The 17,658-nt window shown below is 44.7% G+C and overlaps 1 protein-coding gene across 1 annotated transcript; it reads left to right on the top strand.

Annotated features, from left to right (window-relative positions):
- The first annotated feature begins 66 nt into the window (after positions 1–66).
- PLAAT5 (phospholipase A and acyltransferase 5) lies at positions 67–16,075 on the top strand. Its single transcript, XM_074337174.1, has 6 exons — positions 67–350; positions 1,606–1,704; positions 2,985–3,093; positions 12,054–12,162; positions 14,037–14,299; positions 15,888–16,075. Exons 1-6 carry the CDS (start codon positions 262–264, stop codon positions 15,978–15,980), a joined length of 762 nt encoding a protein of 253 aa, XP_074193275.1. The 5' UTR covers positions 67–261; the 3' UTR covers positions 15,981–16,075.
- Positions 16,076–17,658: the final 1,583 nt, after the last annotated feature.

Here is a 17,658-nt window from a genome sequence, read left to right as displayed (position 1 = left end):
TTTGTGCCCTCTCTGTTCCTGGACGCGCTCACCGCGCCCGCGCCGTTGGCCCCGCCCGCGCGCTCCCCTAGCCCAGAGCGCCCTGCCACGCGCCCTCGCCGTTTGCTATGCGCCCCGCGCTTCTCTTGGGCGGATCCGCCCGGCGCTGCCGTAGAGCCCTGGACCCCGCGGCTCCGCTGACTTGGGGCTGTGCCCACTGGGAACTGGCGGGGTGCGTCGTCCCTTGCCAGGCCCCGGAACCCGCCGGGCTGCAGCAGAAGGATGGGTCTGAGCCACGTCGCCGGGAGGAAGGGCCAGCTCCGCCTCTTTAGGTTTCCCAGATCCTGCCCCAAACCCACCTCAAAAATGGCAGGTATAGGACCAAATAACAATCAACCTGTTCCTGGGCATTCAGCTGTGCCTCAGTCTGGGCGCTGAAGGAATGGGGCCCCACCTTACCCAGCCACCGCGCCCAAGCTTGGAACGGTCCTGGGTTGTTCTCCAGGTCCTAGCGGGATGTTGGCCCCGCAGAAAAGTCCTCATGTTTGCCTTCAAGGCTAATTCTTGTAGACGTTTATTGGTAGCATGAAATGCCTATTAACAATAATGAGTGAATAGGAGGCTGACAATTAAGTTCCCGAACTCACCCTAGAAAAAGTGGGACATACCTCAATGCTGACTATCACTACTGTCGCCTTCAAAGTACTCCTCTGGGGAAGCTATGCACTGATGTCAGCATCTAGTTCACCCTTCAAAGCAATTTGGGAACTCTTTTTCTGGAATGGCCATCAGAGCTGTTGTTGTATTACCCTTGATGTCCTGAATGTCATCAAAATGTCTTCCTTTCAATATTTCCTTTATCTTTAGGTAAAGAAGTCACTGGGGTCCAGATCAGGTGAGTAGGGAGGGTGTTCCAATACAGGTATTTGTTTACTGGCTAAAAACTCCCTCACAGACAGTGCTGTGTAAGCTGGTGCATTGTTGTGATGCAAGAGCCATGAATTGCTGGTGAAAAGTTCAGGTCATCTAACGTTTTCACGCAGCTTTTTCAACACTTCCAAATAGTAAACTTGGATAACTGTTTGTTCAGTTGGTACAAATTCATAATAAATAATCCCTCTGATATCAAAAAAGGTTAGCAACATCGTAGCAACAAGTTCATGAGCGTAATTCTCAGACCTTGTATTTCGGAATGATCATTTATTATGAATTTAATCAAAGCGAGGCAGACTCTCTCGGGTATCTACCCTCCCACTGTACTCCAGGTGGAAATGCACAAAGGTGGCCGTGCCCCAGCAGGTTGAGTTAAGATGGACGCTAGCTCCGCAGAAGCTTCTGCCGTCAGACTTAGCCCCAAGGTTTCTGCGATCTGGGTTAGAGACAACTCTGACTTCCTCTTTTCCCGGAGTCTGTCCCTGGGAATTCCAAAGTCTCTCTTTCGCAGAGGAAGTGAGCCCTTTCCAGCACCTAGTCCCTCAAGGTTCTAGACGATAGCTCCAAGCCCCCCTTTGCTGTCAAGGTGATCACCTGAACCCTTCTTTCACAGGTCCACCACCAGCACCACCACCACCACCAGCACCAGCACCATGGCAGGCAATTGTGGTTAAAATCGCTTTTTTTTTTCCTCGAATTAGGAGAATCCGTGGGATCTCAAGTGTTGGTCCAGCTCTCGCTCAAGCAGCCAAAGCAGGGTCCGATAGAAAAGGGCAGAGGCGTCCAGCAGGGGTAAGATTCTTTGTATGGAAGGACTGGGTCTTTGGGTGAGAGAAGCCTTTTGAATTGACTTTGCTGGCAGTTCTGTGTAACAAATCCTGATGCGGTTTCCGTGCAAAACAGCCTACCACTAACCAGTATGCAGAAGGCGGATATGGTCCTGGCAATAGAGTGTGACCAGGCTTGGGACTCGCTGACAGAAAGCGTGTCCTGCAGTGCTTTCTAGCCACTGAGGCCTTCTCCAGAACCCTGAGAATGGAAATGCCTTCAAGGGTGCTTACAATATTGCCAGTTGGTCTTACTAACTAATGAATGATGCAACCTTCTTGTAAATTTCCTCCATTCACATTCATTAAAAACATGGTTTGCCTCTTTTTAAAATTCTGAGGGGCTGAAAGTTTCCAGAAGAGCTGTACTGAATATGAGGGGTCTCCCCACCCCACCCCCCATTGACTATACTTTGGAGAAGAGTTGAAGCATGAGGAAAGATAAAGAAAATGCCCTTTATGGGTTGGTAATGTACCACTTATGTACATACGCATATGCTTTCTCATTTAGCCCTCGTGACAGCTCTGCAAGACAAATATTATCATCTCTATTTTATAGATAATCAAACTGATTTCAGACCGATTAATGTACTAGCTCAAGGTTGGACAGCAAGTATCAGAGCCAGATTTCAAACCCAGGTCTTTTTGGCCCCCAAATATTTCATTCTACTATTTAAAAAGCATATTTTTGTCTTCAGTTTCAGTTCTCTCCTCTCCTGCAATATTTAGTTTCAAGAGACAAAATATACTGATATCTTTCACATTACTTGCGGTTATAGTGCTGTGATTCAACAGGATTTCTCAGAAATATGGAGCTAATTACTGGAGGGAACTTTTCAAGAGTTCAAGGGGCCTACCTCTGGCAGTAATACTGGGAGTGAGAAGGGAAGGAACAGGCCTGTCGCATTTCATTATGAGCCATATGTAATGTTACTTTTTTCTTTTTAAAGCTATGTGCAAGTATCACTTTGACAAACACTGGAACAAAGATTATTAGCAAATAAAAAAATTCTGAAAGCTACTCATTGCTATCATTAGCAGTTTTAAACAATTGTCTGAAAAGTAGTAAACAGCAATTATTTTATATATGCTAATGACGGCACAGAAGCAAGTTTCAGGGGAAATGTTTCCTAGAATCTCAAAACTGAAAGATATCTTAAAACCACAAATCTGAAGTAATACAGAATTTCCAGTAATTGTGAAGTGCTGTTATTTATTAACTATATAATCACAAAATTCATTTAGGGAGAAGCCAGTAGTCAGCTTGGAGACCACACCCCACCAGGAGAGAGCAGACTCAAATTCAACCCCGAAGTCTAGGAGTGCAGACGAGTTAACAAAGCAAGCAGCTGAGGTGGGCATCATAAGAATTCTTAGACAGGGCATATGTTTTATGTCCCGGTGACTTCTCTACGTGCTGTATTTGACTTTATTTACACTGCGTGGCAGGTTGAACTGCACACTGATTTGGAATGTTGGTTATGCCTCTTTCATTTTTTAAAAGGAACTTTATTGAGCTGTTTATTGAGCTTTTCTGACTTCCTATAACAGACATACAGTAAACTGCACATATTTAGAATATACGAGTACAGCTGAATATGTTTTGACATATGTATATATACCCGTGAAGCCATCAGTACAACCAAGATAATAAACGTCCTCCAACCCTCCCCAAACTTTCTTTGTTCCGCTTGGTGAATCCCTCCTTCTCTCCCTGACCTCCCCCCATCCCCAGGCAATAACTGATCTGCTTTTTGTCACCATAGTTTTCATTTTTAAGGACTTTTTTACCAAAAAAAAAAAGACTTTTTTATTAAAATATAGCTAGCACACAATATTATATTAGTTTCAGGTGTACACAATAGTTATTCAACATTTATAGACCTAAATAAGTGATCACCATAAATCCCAAACCATCTGACAACTGTACCACGTTATCACAATATTGTTGACTATATTCCCCATGCTGTACATTACATATTCATGTCTTATTTGTTTTATACCTGGAAATTTTTGTTGTTGTTGTTAGTTACTTCTTTATTGATCAGTATTTGAGCTGTTTCCAAGTTTTACAAAATGGTGCAACAAATCCTCTTGGGTCCATCTCTTTGTTTAGGATTAATTTCTAAAAGTGGAAGCTCTGGGTCCAAACCCAGGATATTTTGAATTTTAATTGATATTGGTAACTTGCAATCTGAAAAGATTGTACCAATTTACAAGACAGAAAATGCTGTTTCTTTGGATACCTAAAAGTCCAAATATTTGCTAACATGATGGGTAAAATATGCTTTCATTTTCTTTTTTTAATTATGTGAAGTTTATTTTCTAACTTACTAATTTTGGTTTCTAAGTAATATCAATTCTTTTTGAATTTTTCATTTTAACCATATGCTTGTTATTAGATTACTTGTTTTTGTAAAGAGCAGCCTGTTCTTGTTCTATCATTGTAACATCCCATGGAATCTCACCCAAGATCAAAAACAGTTTTTAAAGGTCTCAGTCCTTCATCAAAAAGGTAGTCTCCTACCGGCTTCTTTACTCTTCCGATGGAATATACTGAAGTTCTCAACTTACTGATTCCTTGTCTGAGTGAACAGAACTTTTTTCAGAAGTGTGATGTGCATAGAGTAATTCATGGTCCCCATTTTGATCTAATTTGCTTTCACTATTGAGTTCTGACTCTTCTGTTTATAATCCATTTCTGACATTTGGACAAATCTGTCTAGCTCTTATCTTTAGAGGCCCTGGTTTCAACTTATGCTATCAGGGGACTCTGCCACTGTGGGGTCTTGGTAAACATGCTACCCTAGGCCGGTGCTAGGGGCCTAATCCTGGCCCTTGATGGACATTCAGATAGAGCAAGAAATGTTTCACAAATGATGTCTGATATAGCATAGGTAAGGTTAATCTGAACTAAATCTAATTAAGATTAATTAGTTAATAAAAACACATTGCTTAGAAATAGTTATCCATAGATCTAAAGTCCACAGAAGTTTGTTTTTCTTTTTTTAATTAACGTTTATTGAGGTGGCAATGGTTAGTAAAGTTACATATGTTTCAGGTGTACAATTCTGTAATACATCATCTATATGTGTTCACCACCCAGAGTCAGTTCTCCTTCCATCACCATATATGTGATCCTGTTTACCGTCATCTACCACCCCCCTCCACCTTTAACCTCTGGTAACCACTAAACTATTGTCTCTGTCTATGAGTTTTTGTTTCTTTATTTGTCTTGTTCCTTTGTTGTTTTCAGTTTTATATCCCATATATCAGTGAAATCATGTGGTTCTCAAAAAGGCACCTTCCTACACTGTTGGTGGGAATGCAGATTAGTACAGCCACTGTGGAAGGCAGTGTTGAGGTTCCTCAAAAAATTGAGAATAGAATTACCATATGACCCAGCAATCCCTCTCCTGGGTATCTACCCAAAAATCTGAAAACATTTATCTGTAAAGACACGTGTGCTCCAATGTTCATTGCAGCTTTATTTACGGTGGCCAAAACATGGAAACAACCAAAGTGTCCTTCGATAGATGATTGGATAAAGAAGTCGTGGTATATATACACAATGGAATACTATTAGGCGGTAAGAAAAGATGATATAGGAACATTTGTGACAACATGGGTGGATCTTGAGGTTATTATGCTAAGAGGAGTCTCTTTTTCTAATGTTAAAATACATAATTGTTTGGAGAGGATGGGGAACAACTTGAAATAAATCAGTAAACACCTTTACATTAATCTTTTTTTTTTTTTCATATACTTAAAATTTGTACTTAATGCCTTTTTCCTCCTAGACATCTGAAAGAACACCTGGGTATTCTGGGAGAAGTTTGTATTTCTCCAAATCAATTTCTGGGGAAAAAATGCACCACTTTCAAGTTGTTTATGTTGGTATGCTTGATATTGTCCCAGAGGCCACTTAAACTCTCCTCAATTTTTGGGATTCTTTTTTCTTTTTGCTGCTCTGGTTGGATGTTTCTGCTACATTATCTCCTACCTATATTGCTGGTTGGATCCTTGCTACGTCTAATTTACTGTTGATTCCCTGTAATATATTCTTCATTTCCATTATTGTGTCCTTTATTTCTGACTCATTCTTTTTTATGGTTTTCATCTTTATTTATTTATTTATTTTTAAATAATTTATTTTTTAAATTTATTGGGGTGACAATTGTCAGTAAAATTACATAGATTTCAGATGTACAATTCTGTATTACATCATCTATAAATTTCATCTTTATTTTTATGTTTTCTATCTCTCTGTTGAATTTCTCCCTGAGCTTATTGATCATTCTTTTAATCAGTGTTTTGAACTCTGCGTCTGATAGATTGCTTATCTTCATTTCACTTAGTTCTTTTTCTGGAGCTTTGTTCTGTTCTTTTATTTGGGACATGTTTATTTGTCTCCCCATTTTGGCTGCCTCCCTGTGTTTGTTTATATGTATTAGGTAGGGCTGCTTTGTCTCCTGGTCTTAGTAGAGTGGCCTTATGTAGTGGGTGTGCTGTGGGGTCAGTGGCACAGTCTTTCTGGTCAACGGAGCCACACGCTCCAGGTGTGTCCCTTGTGTGGGTTGTGTGTGCCCTCCTCTTGTAGTTGAGCCTTGACTGATAATTGCATATCAATGGGGACTGACCCTTGGGCTCACTGGTTGTGAGGAGTGGCCTTGACTACAGTGGAAGAGTTGATGTACAGGGGCTGACCCTATGGAGCAGGATCTGCCTCAGCAGGACTCTGGTGCCTGCCCAATCCGCTCCTTGGGTGTGTCGTACTTGGAGGTGGCTGGATGATGATCCAGCTCGTTTTGAAGCTGGCCACTGGGGGCTCCAGCCCCAGGACCACCTTGGAGGGGATCCACTGTAGGTCAAGTTCAGCCACAGCCCATTCCCCACCCAGGACCATTCCCCAGCAGGAACCAGAAAGAAATCCACAGATGGCAGCCACCTGTGCTGTGCTTGGAAGCGCTTTGAGAGGCTAAGCCACGAACCAAGGCCAGCTGCCACTAGTGCTGGCTTAGGGCTGCTCAGCCAGACACACAGGACACACTCAAGCCAGATGCTGTTTGTCCAGGTCCTGCAAACCTTTGAGAATCTAGGAAAGTCTGCAGCTTGAGCCAAGGCAGGCGGTCTGCACCAAAAAGCCACTAAAAGCAGCCTTGGGGTGCCCAAAAGTTGGGTGGGGCCAGGTCTCTAATCGCCAGGGCATAGCGAACTAGAATTAACAGTGCAGACTCAGATATGGCAGCTGTGTTCACATGCTGGGAAGGGGGAGGGCTCAACAAAGAAACAATGGCCTCCATCAGGTCTCCCATCCAGGAGAAAGCCACCTCTCCAGCCCCCATCCCAACCCAGATAACTCAATTCCCCACCATTTGTCCCTGCCGCCTTTTCAGCTGCTTCCCCAGTGCTGGAGCTCAGAGAGAGTGATTCTGTTGGTGCGTAAGTCTGCATGCAGTCCCTTTAAGAGGAGCACCTGAGAGTGCAGCTGCACTCAGTCTCACTCAGTCACAATCTCTGCTGGTTTTCACAACCAACAATTATGGGGACTTCTCTCCCTGGCACTGGAACCCTGGGTTGGAGTGGGGCTGGGATCTCTCGCCCTTCTATGGGATGGAGAAGGACCCCCACAGCCGAAGTAGCCCCCCAATCTTTAATAGTCACACGCGGGTGTGGGACCAACCTGTTCCGTGTCTCTGACCTTCCTACCAGTCTGGAGGTGGCTTCTTCTGCACGTCCTTAGTTGAAAGGCTTCAGCTTGATTTTAGGCGAGTCTCAATAATGGTTGTTTTGTAGATTAGTTGTAATTTTGATGTGGTTGTGATAGAAGGTAAACACAGCGTTTACCTACTGCCCCATCTTGATTGTCTCAGTCAAAGGTTTTATTTCTCATGATATGATAGAAGAGGAAAGCGCCCATAGAGTTGGTCTCAACTGAATTATTTAGGAATGGTAGAGGTGTCAATGATTGCAACATCATTACCAAGCCTATGAAGTATGAAGCACAACCACCAATAAGAATTTCAGTTTCTCCTTGAAGGGTATTTTCATAGGATACTACAATTTCTAGAATGTTTCAAGACCCATTTTGTTCAAAAGATAGATATTGTGAGGACTGATTTATATTAACAGAGAACAGAACAAGTTGTTAACAGTTATGAATAGTCATGAAGCCTTCATATTACACAACATAATAAGGTTGATATTCTTGTAAATGTTTTCAATTTAATACTTTATGAAGTCAGCTTCTTTCACACATTTTATGATGCAGAAAATTACTGCTGCCTCTGTAGCTGCAGGGTGTCCTTCGCCTTTCAACATTTTAAAAGACTCCTTTAAAATAGACATTTATACAGGCTTGCATTTTTAAGGTTAGGCTTTGGGGTCTCATTTGATAACATCATAAGCAAAAAGCAGGCCTGCAGGACTCAATGTTACTGGCAAAAATATAGTAAGGGATGAATAGCATTTTAATCAATAACAGTGAAATAGGGAGAATATATAGCATTGCTTTTCTACAGTTTTTTATTCAGCAGAGATCTGGGAGGATATTCTTGCCCTCAAGGTCTTCACAGACTACTGGGGGAAACAGGAAGAAGATAAGAACTTATAGTACAATGGACAAGCAGCAGCATCGCCAGCTTCCCACATAAAACTTTGTATAACATTAATACATGGTTTCATTCACTTTTCCCTCTCTTAGGATTTAAGATGAAAACCTGCCACGATGTGTCACTTCAGGCTGTTCTATTTTTATCTTCACTTGATTTAGGTCTGCACATGTATCTTTGATGGGTGTTTACTTCTCACCTTCTTGAATATCGTCTGTTCTCCCATGCCATTTTGAGGCCCTGGATCCATCCCTTTTGTCATTTGTCCCTATTTCTGCTGCTTTCACCACGCCATGTATATATCCATTAAAATATATAGAATTACTCACTGTTTTATGTAATAGGGGTGCATTAATGCCAAGATGGGGCAGATGAGATAAATGTATCTTGACGTTCTAGCGCAGGAGGAACACCAGCCAGGTTTTCTCCTCAGATGAGGCCTTAGAGATTGCTGGCCATGGACGTAGGTCTACTCCCCACCCCCACACCTCCCACATTCTCTCCTGTTTTTCTTTCTATTCTCTGTATCCAAATATCATCTCCAAATCCATCTTGTATCACTTCCTTCCCCTGCTCACTCTGTACCATCCATCCCAACCTCCTTTCTGTACCTCTGATGAACCCAAGTCTTTCCTTTCTCAGGGCCTTTGAACTTATCAATTACACTTACTGCTCTTCCCTGGTTTTTAAAAACCAGCCCATACATGTTGTTATGGACTAAATGTATGTGCTGCTCCCACCCCACCCCACCCCACCCCCGCCAGTTCATGTGTTGAAACCCTAATCCCCAGTATGGCTGTCTTTGGAGTAAGAAGTGAAGAAGGTTAAATGAGATCATAAGAGTAGGTCCCTGATCCAATAGGACTGGATTAATGCCCTTATGAGAAGAGACACCAGAGAACTTTCTCTCTCCATGCACAAAGAAATAGTCATATGAGCATACAGTGAAATGGCAACTGCCTATAAGCCAAGAGAAGAGGACTCAGATTAAAACCTACACTTCTGGCACCTTGACTTTGGACTTCCAGCCTCCAGAACTATGAGAAAATAAATTGCTGTTGTTTAAGGCACTCAGTCTGTGGTATTTTGTATGGCAGCCCAAGTGGACTAATATACGTCTTCTCTTGGGAAAGGCCCTCCTTGGCCTCTCTATCTGAAGGCTGTCTCCTCCTCAGTGCACTCTTGAACTTGGCCCTTCCCACTTTGCCAGGACCCCTTCACTGCAGAGCACTCTTTGTTCTCTGCCATTTCCAACCTCTCCCTCTCTGCTGGATTCTCATCATCAGAACTTGCACTTGCTGTTGTCTTTCCCATCTTGAAAATGCCTTCCCTTCACCCCTTGTTTGTCTTTCCTTCCCACCTGATGCCTCCCCCCTAGTTCACAGCCAATACCTTGAAAGAGTTGCCTGCCCTCATTGTCCCTAGTTTCTCACTTCCCACTTCCTGCCTAACTCATGGCAGAAAGGCTTCCACCTCCACCGTGATCTACTTTTCCATACACATTTTAGGATCATCTTATCAATTTATACCAAAAAAATGCCTATTGGTGTATTAAGGGGGCTTGTGTTTAATTTATAGATCCATGTGGTGAATTGCCACCTTAATAATATTATTTTCCAACCCATGAACATGGAGCGTCTTTTAATTTATTTAAATCTTCTTTAGTTTCCCTTAGCCAAACTAATATTGAAAAATAACAAAGTTGTTTGAGCCAAATGTGGTATATCCAAATAAGGGAGTACTGCTACATGCTACAACATGGATAAATCTCAACAACATGATGCTGAGTGAAAGAAGCCAGACACAAGAGACCACATATTGTGTGATTCCATTTATGTGAAATGTCCAGAAAAGGCAAATCCATAGAGACAGAAAGTAGAGTAATGGTTGCCTGGGGTTAGGGGGCAAGGGGAGAGGAAGAAAAGTGAGTGACTGCTGATGGGTACAAGGTTGTTTGGGGCTGGGGATAGGAAATAGGAATGACTGAAAATAGGTAATTGGAAATTGGATTGTGGTGATGGCTGCACAGACTCGGTGAGTTTACTAAAAGTATTGAATTGTATACCTAAAATGTGTGAATTTTATGGGATGCCAATTATATCTCAGAAAAGTGTTAATAGAAACAGGTGAAAACCCCCTGTACTTATGTGAATACACCACTGGCAAATGGTGGTCCTCAGCCAGAGAAATAGGGCAGGGAACTTGAGGGAGAGATACAGCCTTGAGGAATCTAGACTCCCCGGGCAAATGGTTGCAAACCTGGAAGATGCAACAACATTCTTGTCGAGTTGATGGGTGGGTGGGGTGATTCATCCCTCAGCATGGCCCTGATTTCCCAGCATACCTTCTTCTGCAGGAGAAATCAGTGAGCAGAGCTTCTTCCCAGCACCACTCCTGGACAAACTTAAGGATAGTTGGAGAGGGATGAGGAGTCTGGGAATCAGAACTTAGACTGAATTTTTATAGTATTGAGTACATTATTGCAGTCGGGGATATGAGCTTTTTTTTTCCTAAAGTTTGTTTTTGCAGTGGTTAAAACTCTGGGTTTTCTGTTTCTTTCTTCCTTCCTTTCCTTCTTTCAGTGGTGGTAAGAGCACTTGCCATGAGGTCTACCTGCTCTCTTAACAATTTTTTAAGTGCACAATACTGTATTGTGCACACACACAGTGTCTCTTAGATGCACAGTCTCTCTTCCCCTGACCTCCTTGAAGAGATAGAGTATCAGCAGTCTGGGTTCAGTCAGGAGACAGAAACCACACAGGTGAAATGGGGGAAGTTCACTATAATTATTAAAATACAAGGAAACTCGACATGGTCCTGCAGGGTTGAGGGAGGGTACTCGTAGAAAGACAAACGTGGAAGGGGTTCAGACCTCGTTGGAGAGGTATGGCCAACCCATTGGCTAGCTGAGCAGCTTGGTTCAGCCAGGCTGAAGCTGGTCTGCTGTTGTTGGGAAAATGGCAACCCCCTGGAATGTAGGTGGTGAGCTGGCTATTAGCAATGAGTGATGTGGGACGCAGAGGAGGGGGACCCTCTGGGCCACAGACAGGCCATGCGGAGGACCTGCAGAGGGAATCAGGAGGCCAGCAGTGGCAGGAGGCTTTGGGGAGCTGTTATCTCTGTCAAGAGGGCCCCAGAAAGGTTATCACCAGCCCAAGGCTGCAAGGTTATGGGCTCAGGTAGAGCTGTACCAGATGTCTGCACATCCACACTACTGACCATGATACCCCGAGCCCCACCCCAAGCCAGACACTGCAGGAGAACCCCTTCCTCTTGCAGTGCCCTCCAGCGCCCTCTATTGAGAAAGCTTGAGATGGTGCTCAATCTCAACAGGAAATGCTTAAAGTAGTTCTGTCACTTCCCACAGAGCATATAGAAGGGTGCATTCCTCACTTCCCACAGAGCATATAAGGAGGGTGCATCCGTCGCTTACACAGAACATATAGGAGAGTGCATTCAGAGCTGAGAGGCACTACATTGACAAGTGACAGTTAACCTCGCTGGTTTTAATAATGAGAGCGATGGGGGGTGGGGGGCGGGGTCCTTTGTTCCTTTGTGTGAAGAGAACTTTCTCTAGTCTGGGTTTCTGTAAAGTGATGAAAGCACTCCTCAGGCTGAGCTGTAGCTGATCCCCAAGCAGGGTCTCTGCAGTTCCTTGGGCCTGTGCGTTTTCTTTATTTTATTATATTTTTTTCCATCTTAGGGCAAACCGAGACCCAGGCCCGGAGACCTGATTGAGATTTTCCGCATTGGCTATGAGCACTGGGCCATCTATGTGGAAGATGATTGTGTGGTCCATCTGACTGCCCCGAGTAAGAGTGGAAACTCTACTGAAATACTGATATTTGAGTTAGCAAAGTAAAGAAGTACAGTTAGTTCTTGTGCTCCTCAACTGCGGCCTTGCTTTAGCAAGAAAACACCCCGAAGCATTGCTAGACCCTAATTCACTGTGTGATAGCGTTTGGTCGCTGTCTCCCAAACACCACTGCATGTCCAGCCCTAACAGAGGCGCACGTTAGAGTGTCCCCAGCTTCCCTGACTGCCAAGACCACAAACTGCAAGAACCTGAGCCTCCATTTGTGTTGACAACGGTTCTGTATCCTTCCTCACGTCCCCCTGGAGGGTGCAGATACCTATGTGCTCAGATAGTCCTCAAATGCTGCTTCTGGCTTCCTCCTCACCTTTGGCACCTCCACCCCCACCTTGTCTCCCAACTCTGCCAACCTGCCCCAGGCTGCCCCACTCTCAGTGGGGACCCGTTCTCCTTTCACTTCTCAAGGCAGCATTAACACAAGGCTGAGGTGAAACTGGCAGCTAATTAAATATTAGTGGAGGTTTGATGATAAGGAGGAGGTGATAATAGAAGATTATAGCACAGAATGAGGGGAAAAACACTCCAAATCAGACATGCAGAACCTTTGGTCACAGTGGTGGCCTCGGGAGCTGAGACCTGGGGAAGCTGGGAGAGGGAGCGGGAGAGGGCTCCTCAGCATATTCTTTGATGCCCTGTGGATTTTGTCCTGTGCACATACTGGCCACTCAAGATTAAATTACAGTGGTGGTGGCCACACCTTGCTCACGGCTCTCACCCCCATGTCCTGTCCGCCTCTGCTAGCCTAGCCTCTCACCTTGCTGACACCTTCCTGCAGAGCAGGCCCTCTCCCACCCTCTCACCTCCTGCCCCATCCACTCACACCCTTCCCCACTTCTGGTCTGGGAGCCTCCACGAAGAACAAGTAAAGATTGCTTCACACTACATTCACCTCCATCTCTCCTTTCTAGGAGCCTAACTCTTGCATAACCAAAGAAATTGTTAACAGTTATGTCCCCACCTTCTCCGTCAGATTTTGACTTCTGCCATCTCTGTTCCCAAAAGTTGAATTGCCAGGTTTTATGAAATCAGCAGATTTTCTTTTAATATGTAAGAAAAGAGCAAGGGACATTTCTTGCTCTCAGACAGCTTATAAAGGGGGAGGGTACACACATTGGCAGAAAAACAGTCCTGGTTTTAAATTGCTACCTACCTGGCATTGGGCAGGTTCCTGACCCTCTCTGAGCCTCTGTGTCCTCTAAAGACTGAATATGATAATAAAGCAGGTTTCAAATATTTCTTTTGCCAAGCTGTGGAACCCTGTTTTCAAGCAAACCCTTAATGATTGCCAGTATTTGAGTAGGTTGATAAGCAGGGTGGCTCTGGGTGGAAGCTCATTGCAGTGGGTCCCATCCAAAGGCCTGTCTGCGTGGCCTCACCTGTGCCTGTAGAGGCTGCAGAAGGAGGCACGTTATGAAACCACATGATAGCCCCTTACCTGGAGTGGACGCTTACACGTAAGGGTGCTTGGCACACGTTTGTGAAGATTACTGGTCAGGTTAGGAAAGCGAGACTCAAATCCTAGGACTTAGGTCAGTAAGACACAGAATGCAGCCCGGGGCCTAAGGTACTTTAAGAATTTTATAAGAAAGAGGTGGCTGGGGGTGGGGGGTTGGAAGTGGGGAGTGCCGTGCAAGACCAAGGCTTCTTGGGAATGCTGGTCCTTTGCAGTTCATCCAATCTACCCGCATGCTCTGCCATGCCTGTTATGGATGGTGAAACTGAGGCCCCACAGGGAAGCAGCTTACCCAACATCTTAGAGTGAGCGTGTTCTCTGCCCCTGCTTTCCAACTTCTGTTTGCCTTTGGCCTCTAGGTGAGGAATTTGAGGCCGGCAGCATCACCTCCATCTTCAGCAACCGGGCCGTGGTAAAATACAGTCGTCTGGAAGACGTGCTGCACGGCTGCTCCTGGAAGGTGAACAACAAACTGGACGGGACATACCTGCCGCTGCCCATGGACAAGATCATCCAGCGTACAAAACAGATGATCAACAAGATGGTGCATTACAGCCTGATTGAAGGGAACTGCGAGCACTTTGTCAACAATCTCAGATACGGTGTGCCCAGGAGCCAGCAGGTAGGGCGCCACTGGCTTCCGCTGAGGAGGGCTTTTACCTGAGGTCTTGTGGTTCATCTCATCAGTGATCAGAATGGCCCACAGTGGTTTCATACTATTTGTTGCATGGGTGAGGCCTTCTATTTCTACAGGATTTTACAGTTCCTTTTCATCTCTAGTCATCCAGGGAAGAATAGAAAAATCACGGTAAGACCACCGGTGGAGTCTGGCTTGGCCGTCAACTAGCCTGGTCTCCTTGGTGAAGTCGTTTTATTTCTGAGACTGTTTCTTCCTTTACAAAATGGGGATAAACCGAGGTAGATACTTTGTTGCTATAGTTGCCAACTAGCAGCCTGTGGGCCACGTCTGGCCTACAGACATACATTGCTTGGGTGACTAGTATTTTTTTAAAATTACTTGCCAACATTTAAAAAATATAGAAATTTTATATAAAAAGATCTGGATTCCCAGCCTCTCTTGAACAACCACTCGATTAGGCCATTGGGCCTGTGTTCCTGTTTGCTGAAGCCCTGTGGGGCCATGTTCTGGCTCCCCATTTAGATGGACGTGTGGCGGTAGTTGTGCCACCTGCCAGCTTCACCCGTATTACCTGGCCTGGCCCACACTGCATCTGGGTTTGTGACCCCGCCCCCATGATAGGGCAGTAATCAATGAAAGGTGGTACAGCATATGTGAAAGAGCTTTGAAAGCCTAAGTAGCTACGACAGTTTGAGATGCTCTTGTTAACATCTGATTCTCACTAAAACCCCATGAGGTGAACAGAGGAAGTATTTATTATCACCTTTGTAACAGAAAAAAAATATATATCAAGGATTAAAAGTGGAACATGATTTTTCTATGTTCTTTTCTATGTTTCTTATTTCTCTTAATATACTGGGATCAGATGCCAGCATTGGTCTCTCTACTATCCCATCTCTGAGTGACCATTAGCAGGCCTCCTACACTCTCCCTCCACCCACCCCCCCTTCGCTTTCCGCATCTTCCTCCTTTGTACTCGGGTCCTCTCCTAGCTTGCATTCCCTTCCTGTGAGGCTTTGCTCCAACGCTAGGGGTTGGTGGGCTCTGGTATGAGGGATCTCCCATTCCATGAGCACTTGTACATGAAAAGAAGACCCCAAGAGCTTATAGGTGGCCCTCCTTCCTCAGGAGCGTGGGCCTCGCAGCCATGAGACCCCAGCCCAGATCTAAGCTCGGACACTAATTCACCCTGTGACACTGTCCAAGCGAGCTCCCCTCCCTGGCTCTCAGATTTCCCATGTGAAGAATGAGGGCCTCAGTGTCTGTGCCCCTCTGAGACCCTTTGCCTCTGAGCCCCACACTGGAGGCAGACCCTGGGCTGAATGGCTCTAAGGGAGGGACCGGGGGCCTTGTGCCCCCCCGGGGGAGAGGGAGCATGTCTACCTCAGGTGTCTGTTCCAGGCCCTCCTGGCTTGTCTAGATCTCTTGCAGCTCTAGGACCTTTGGAAATCTAGGAGAGCACAGGTTGCTTCCTCCTCCACCAGGCAGGCTGGTTCCTGAAGAGGAGTGGCGAGGTGGGGCGCCAGCCTAGGATGGTCACTGAGTGTCCTGTGACTGGTCTGCTTTGCAGGTAGAGCACGCCATGATGGAAGGCGCGGAGGCTGCAAGAGCCATTATTTCAGCTGTAGTGGATACAATAAAGCCCAAAGCAGCAACTGCCTGAAGGTGCAGAAAACGCCAAGCGGAGGAAGAAGTACTGACATCAGCAAAGATAGCATTCCTCCTTTGCTCCCCTGGTCTTCCTATCTGTTAGAAAATTGTGAGCTTCTGGAAGAATCTAAAATGTATCTAATTACCCCTCTAGAAATACATTCAATAAGTGTGACCATGGACCCATGGACTGTCAGGGTGGGAAGAACCTAATATTTATTATGCAACTATTAAGCACCGTATTTATTGTGCTCGGCTATTATTAGCATATAATTCATATACTAATTTCGTTTCACTCTCTTTGTGGGAAGGGGCCGTACTTGCTTCTTAGGCTGAACCTAATCTGTGATGCTTGAATTCCATCTGACACATCCTGGAAGCCTCTGCTAGAATGTTCCCAGTAATGAAAAACTCTTTCCAGAAGTTCTTTTTATTGAACTAAAATATCTCTAGCTTTTCTGTATCGTCCTAGTCCTGCCCGTGTAGATGCACAGGGAGGTTTAGCCGGGGAGGACTTGAAGGAAACCTCTAACTCACTACTCAAGGCCCCTCTGTACCTTAATCCAGGGACACCTTTCCCAAGAAATATTTTCTTTTTTAAATTATACATCAGCTTTATTCTGTATTGTTTAAAAAACCCCAATTTAAAGTATAATCGATAAGGGCATTTATCTTGCTTTTCTACCTTATGAGTACCAGAAAATTGGAAATTTCTATTTTCACTGGTTTCAGATGAATGTTTAGAATAATTCAATCAATGAACTACTGCATGAAGGAGAGAGAGGAAGAGGTTATTTTTGTGTTTGAAAGAATTTGGACACGCTGGGGGAATCTACACTTATGACTGGGGATTGTTAGTGCCAGTTGAGTGCTGAAGCCAGCCAAGAAAGCTAGGGAAGGGCTCTCGAAATGCCCAGGAAGAATGTGGAAGAGAGCAGGATGGGACCCTCAAAGCATTCCCCATAAGATCCGTTATGACCTCCAATGAGCCTTTCTCCTATTTGGGGAAAATAGACCTTCAGTGAAACTCTTTGTTCCTCCTCCGTTCTTTTCTTAGCAATCCGCTCCTGACTGGCTCCTTCCAGACCCCAGACACTGGAGTCAGGATGCGTGTCTGATTGTCTTCCATCTGTCCTTCCCAGCAAACTGGCCTCTGTCTTTGCGTTCCATGGCCGTTCTGGGTGCTGGCAGACATAGTACACCCTCATTTCTGTGAGTCCTGACCAGGATAAGGCCATTGCCCCTAGTTCCCACAGTCATCTCCTCCCCACCACCGAAAATCAGTTGCATTCCCAATACCTTTCCCTTCAGTCTCTTGACTTATTATACAGTCTGGGCGAGACTTCCTTTGAAGCAGAACCCAAGTACCAAGAATTTATATTTTGTAAACTATATTCCTTTTAGCTTTGAACTAACTCAGCCATGTATTAGTGAACCGTTTGATCTGAAGATGACTGAACTCACAGACCATATTAATTATTAATTAAACAAACTGGATGTTATTTGATTAACAAACAAACAACTCCCCCACACCGGGGAGTGCTGAGTGACTTCTAAACAAAGGACTCCTCCATCTCTTGCTTCTGTTTAGGACAGAAGGATACTTCTCTGGCTTCTCTCTGGTTAGGACAGAGACCCTCAGGAGCATATCAGGGCTGATATTCACTCGCTCATCCAGCAAACAGTTTTGA

The sequence above is a fragment of the Rhinolophus sinicus genome, linkage group LG06 (assembly GCF_036562045.2).
Source record: "Rhinolophus sinicus isolate RSC01 linkage group LG06, ASM3656204v1, whole genome shotgun sequence".
NCBI lineage: Eukaryota > Metazoa > Chordata > Mammalia > Chiroptera > Rhinolophidae > Rhinolophus > Rhinolophus sinicus.
Note: the sequence above shows the minus strand (reverse complement) of the source record. Positions and strands in the feature narration are given on the sequence as shown.

Excerpts from the sequence above, each read along its gene's own strand:
- PLAAT5 (XM_074337174.1), top strand. The coding sequence starts at position 262 with ATGGGTCTGAGCCACGTCGCCGGGAGGAAGGGCCAGCTCCGCCTCTTT. Across the intron at positions 12,163-14,036 it reads GGTCCATCTGACTGCCCCGA|GTGAGGAATTTGAGGCCGGC; the intron begins GTAAGAGTGGAA and ends TTTGGCCTCTAG. Across the intron at positions 14,300-15,887 it reads GTGTGCCCAGGAGCCAGCAG|GTAGAGCACGCCATGATGGA; the intron begins GTAGGGCGCCAC and ends TCTGCTTTGCAG.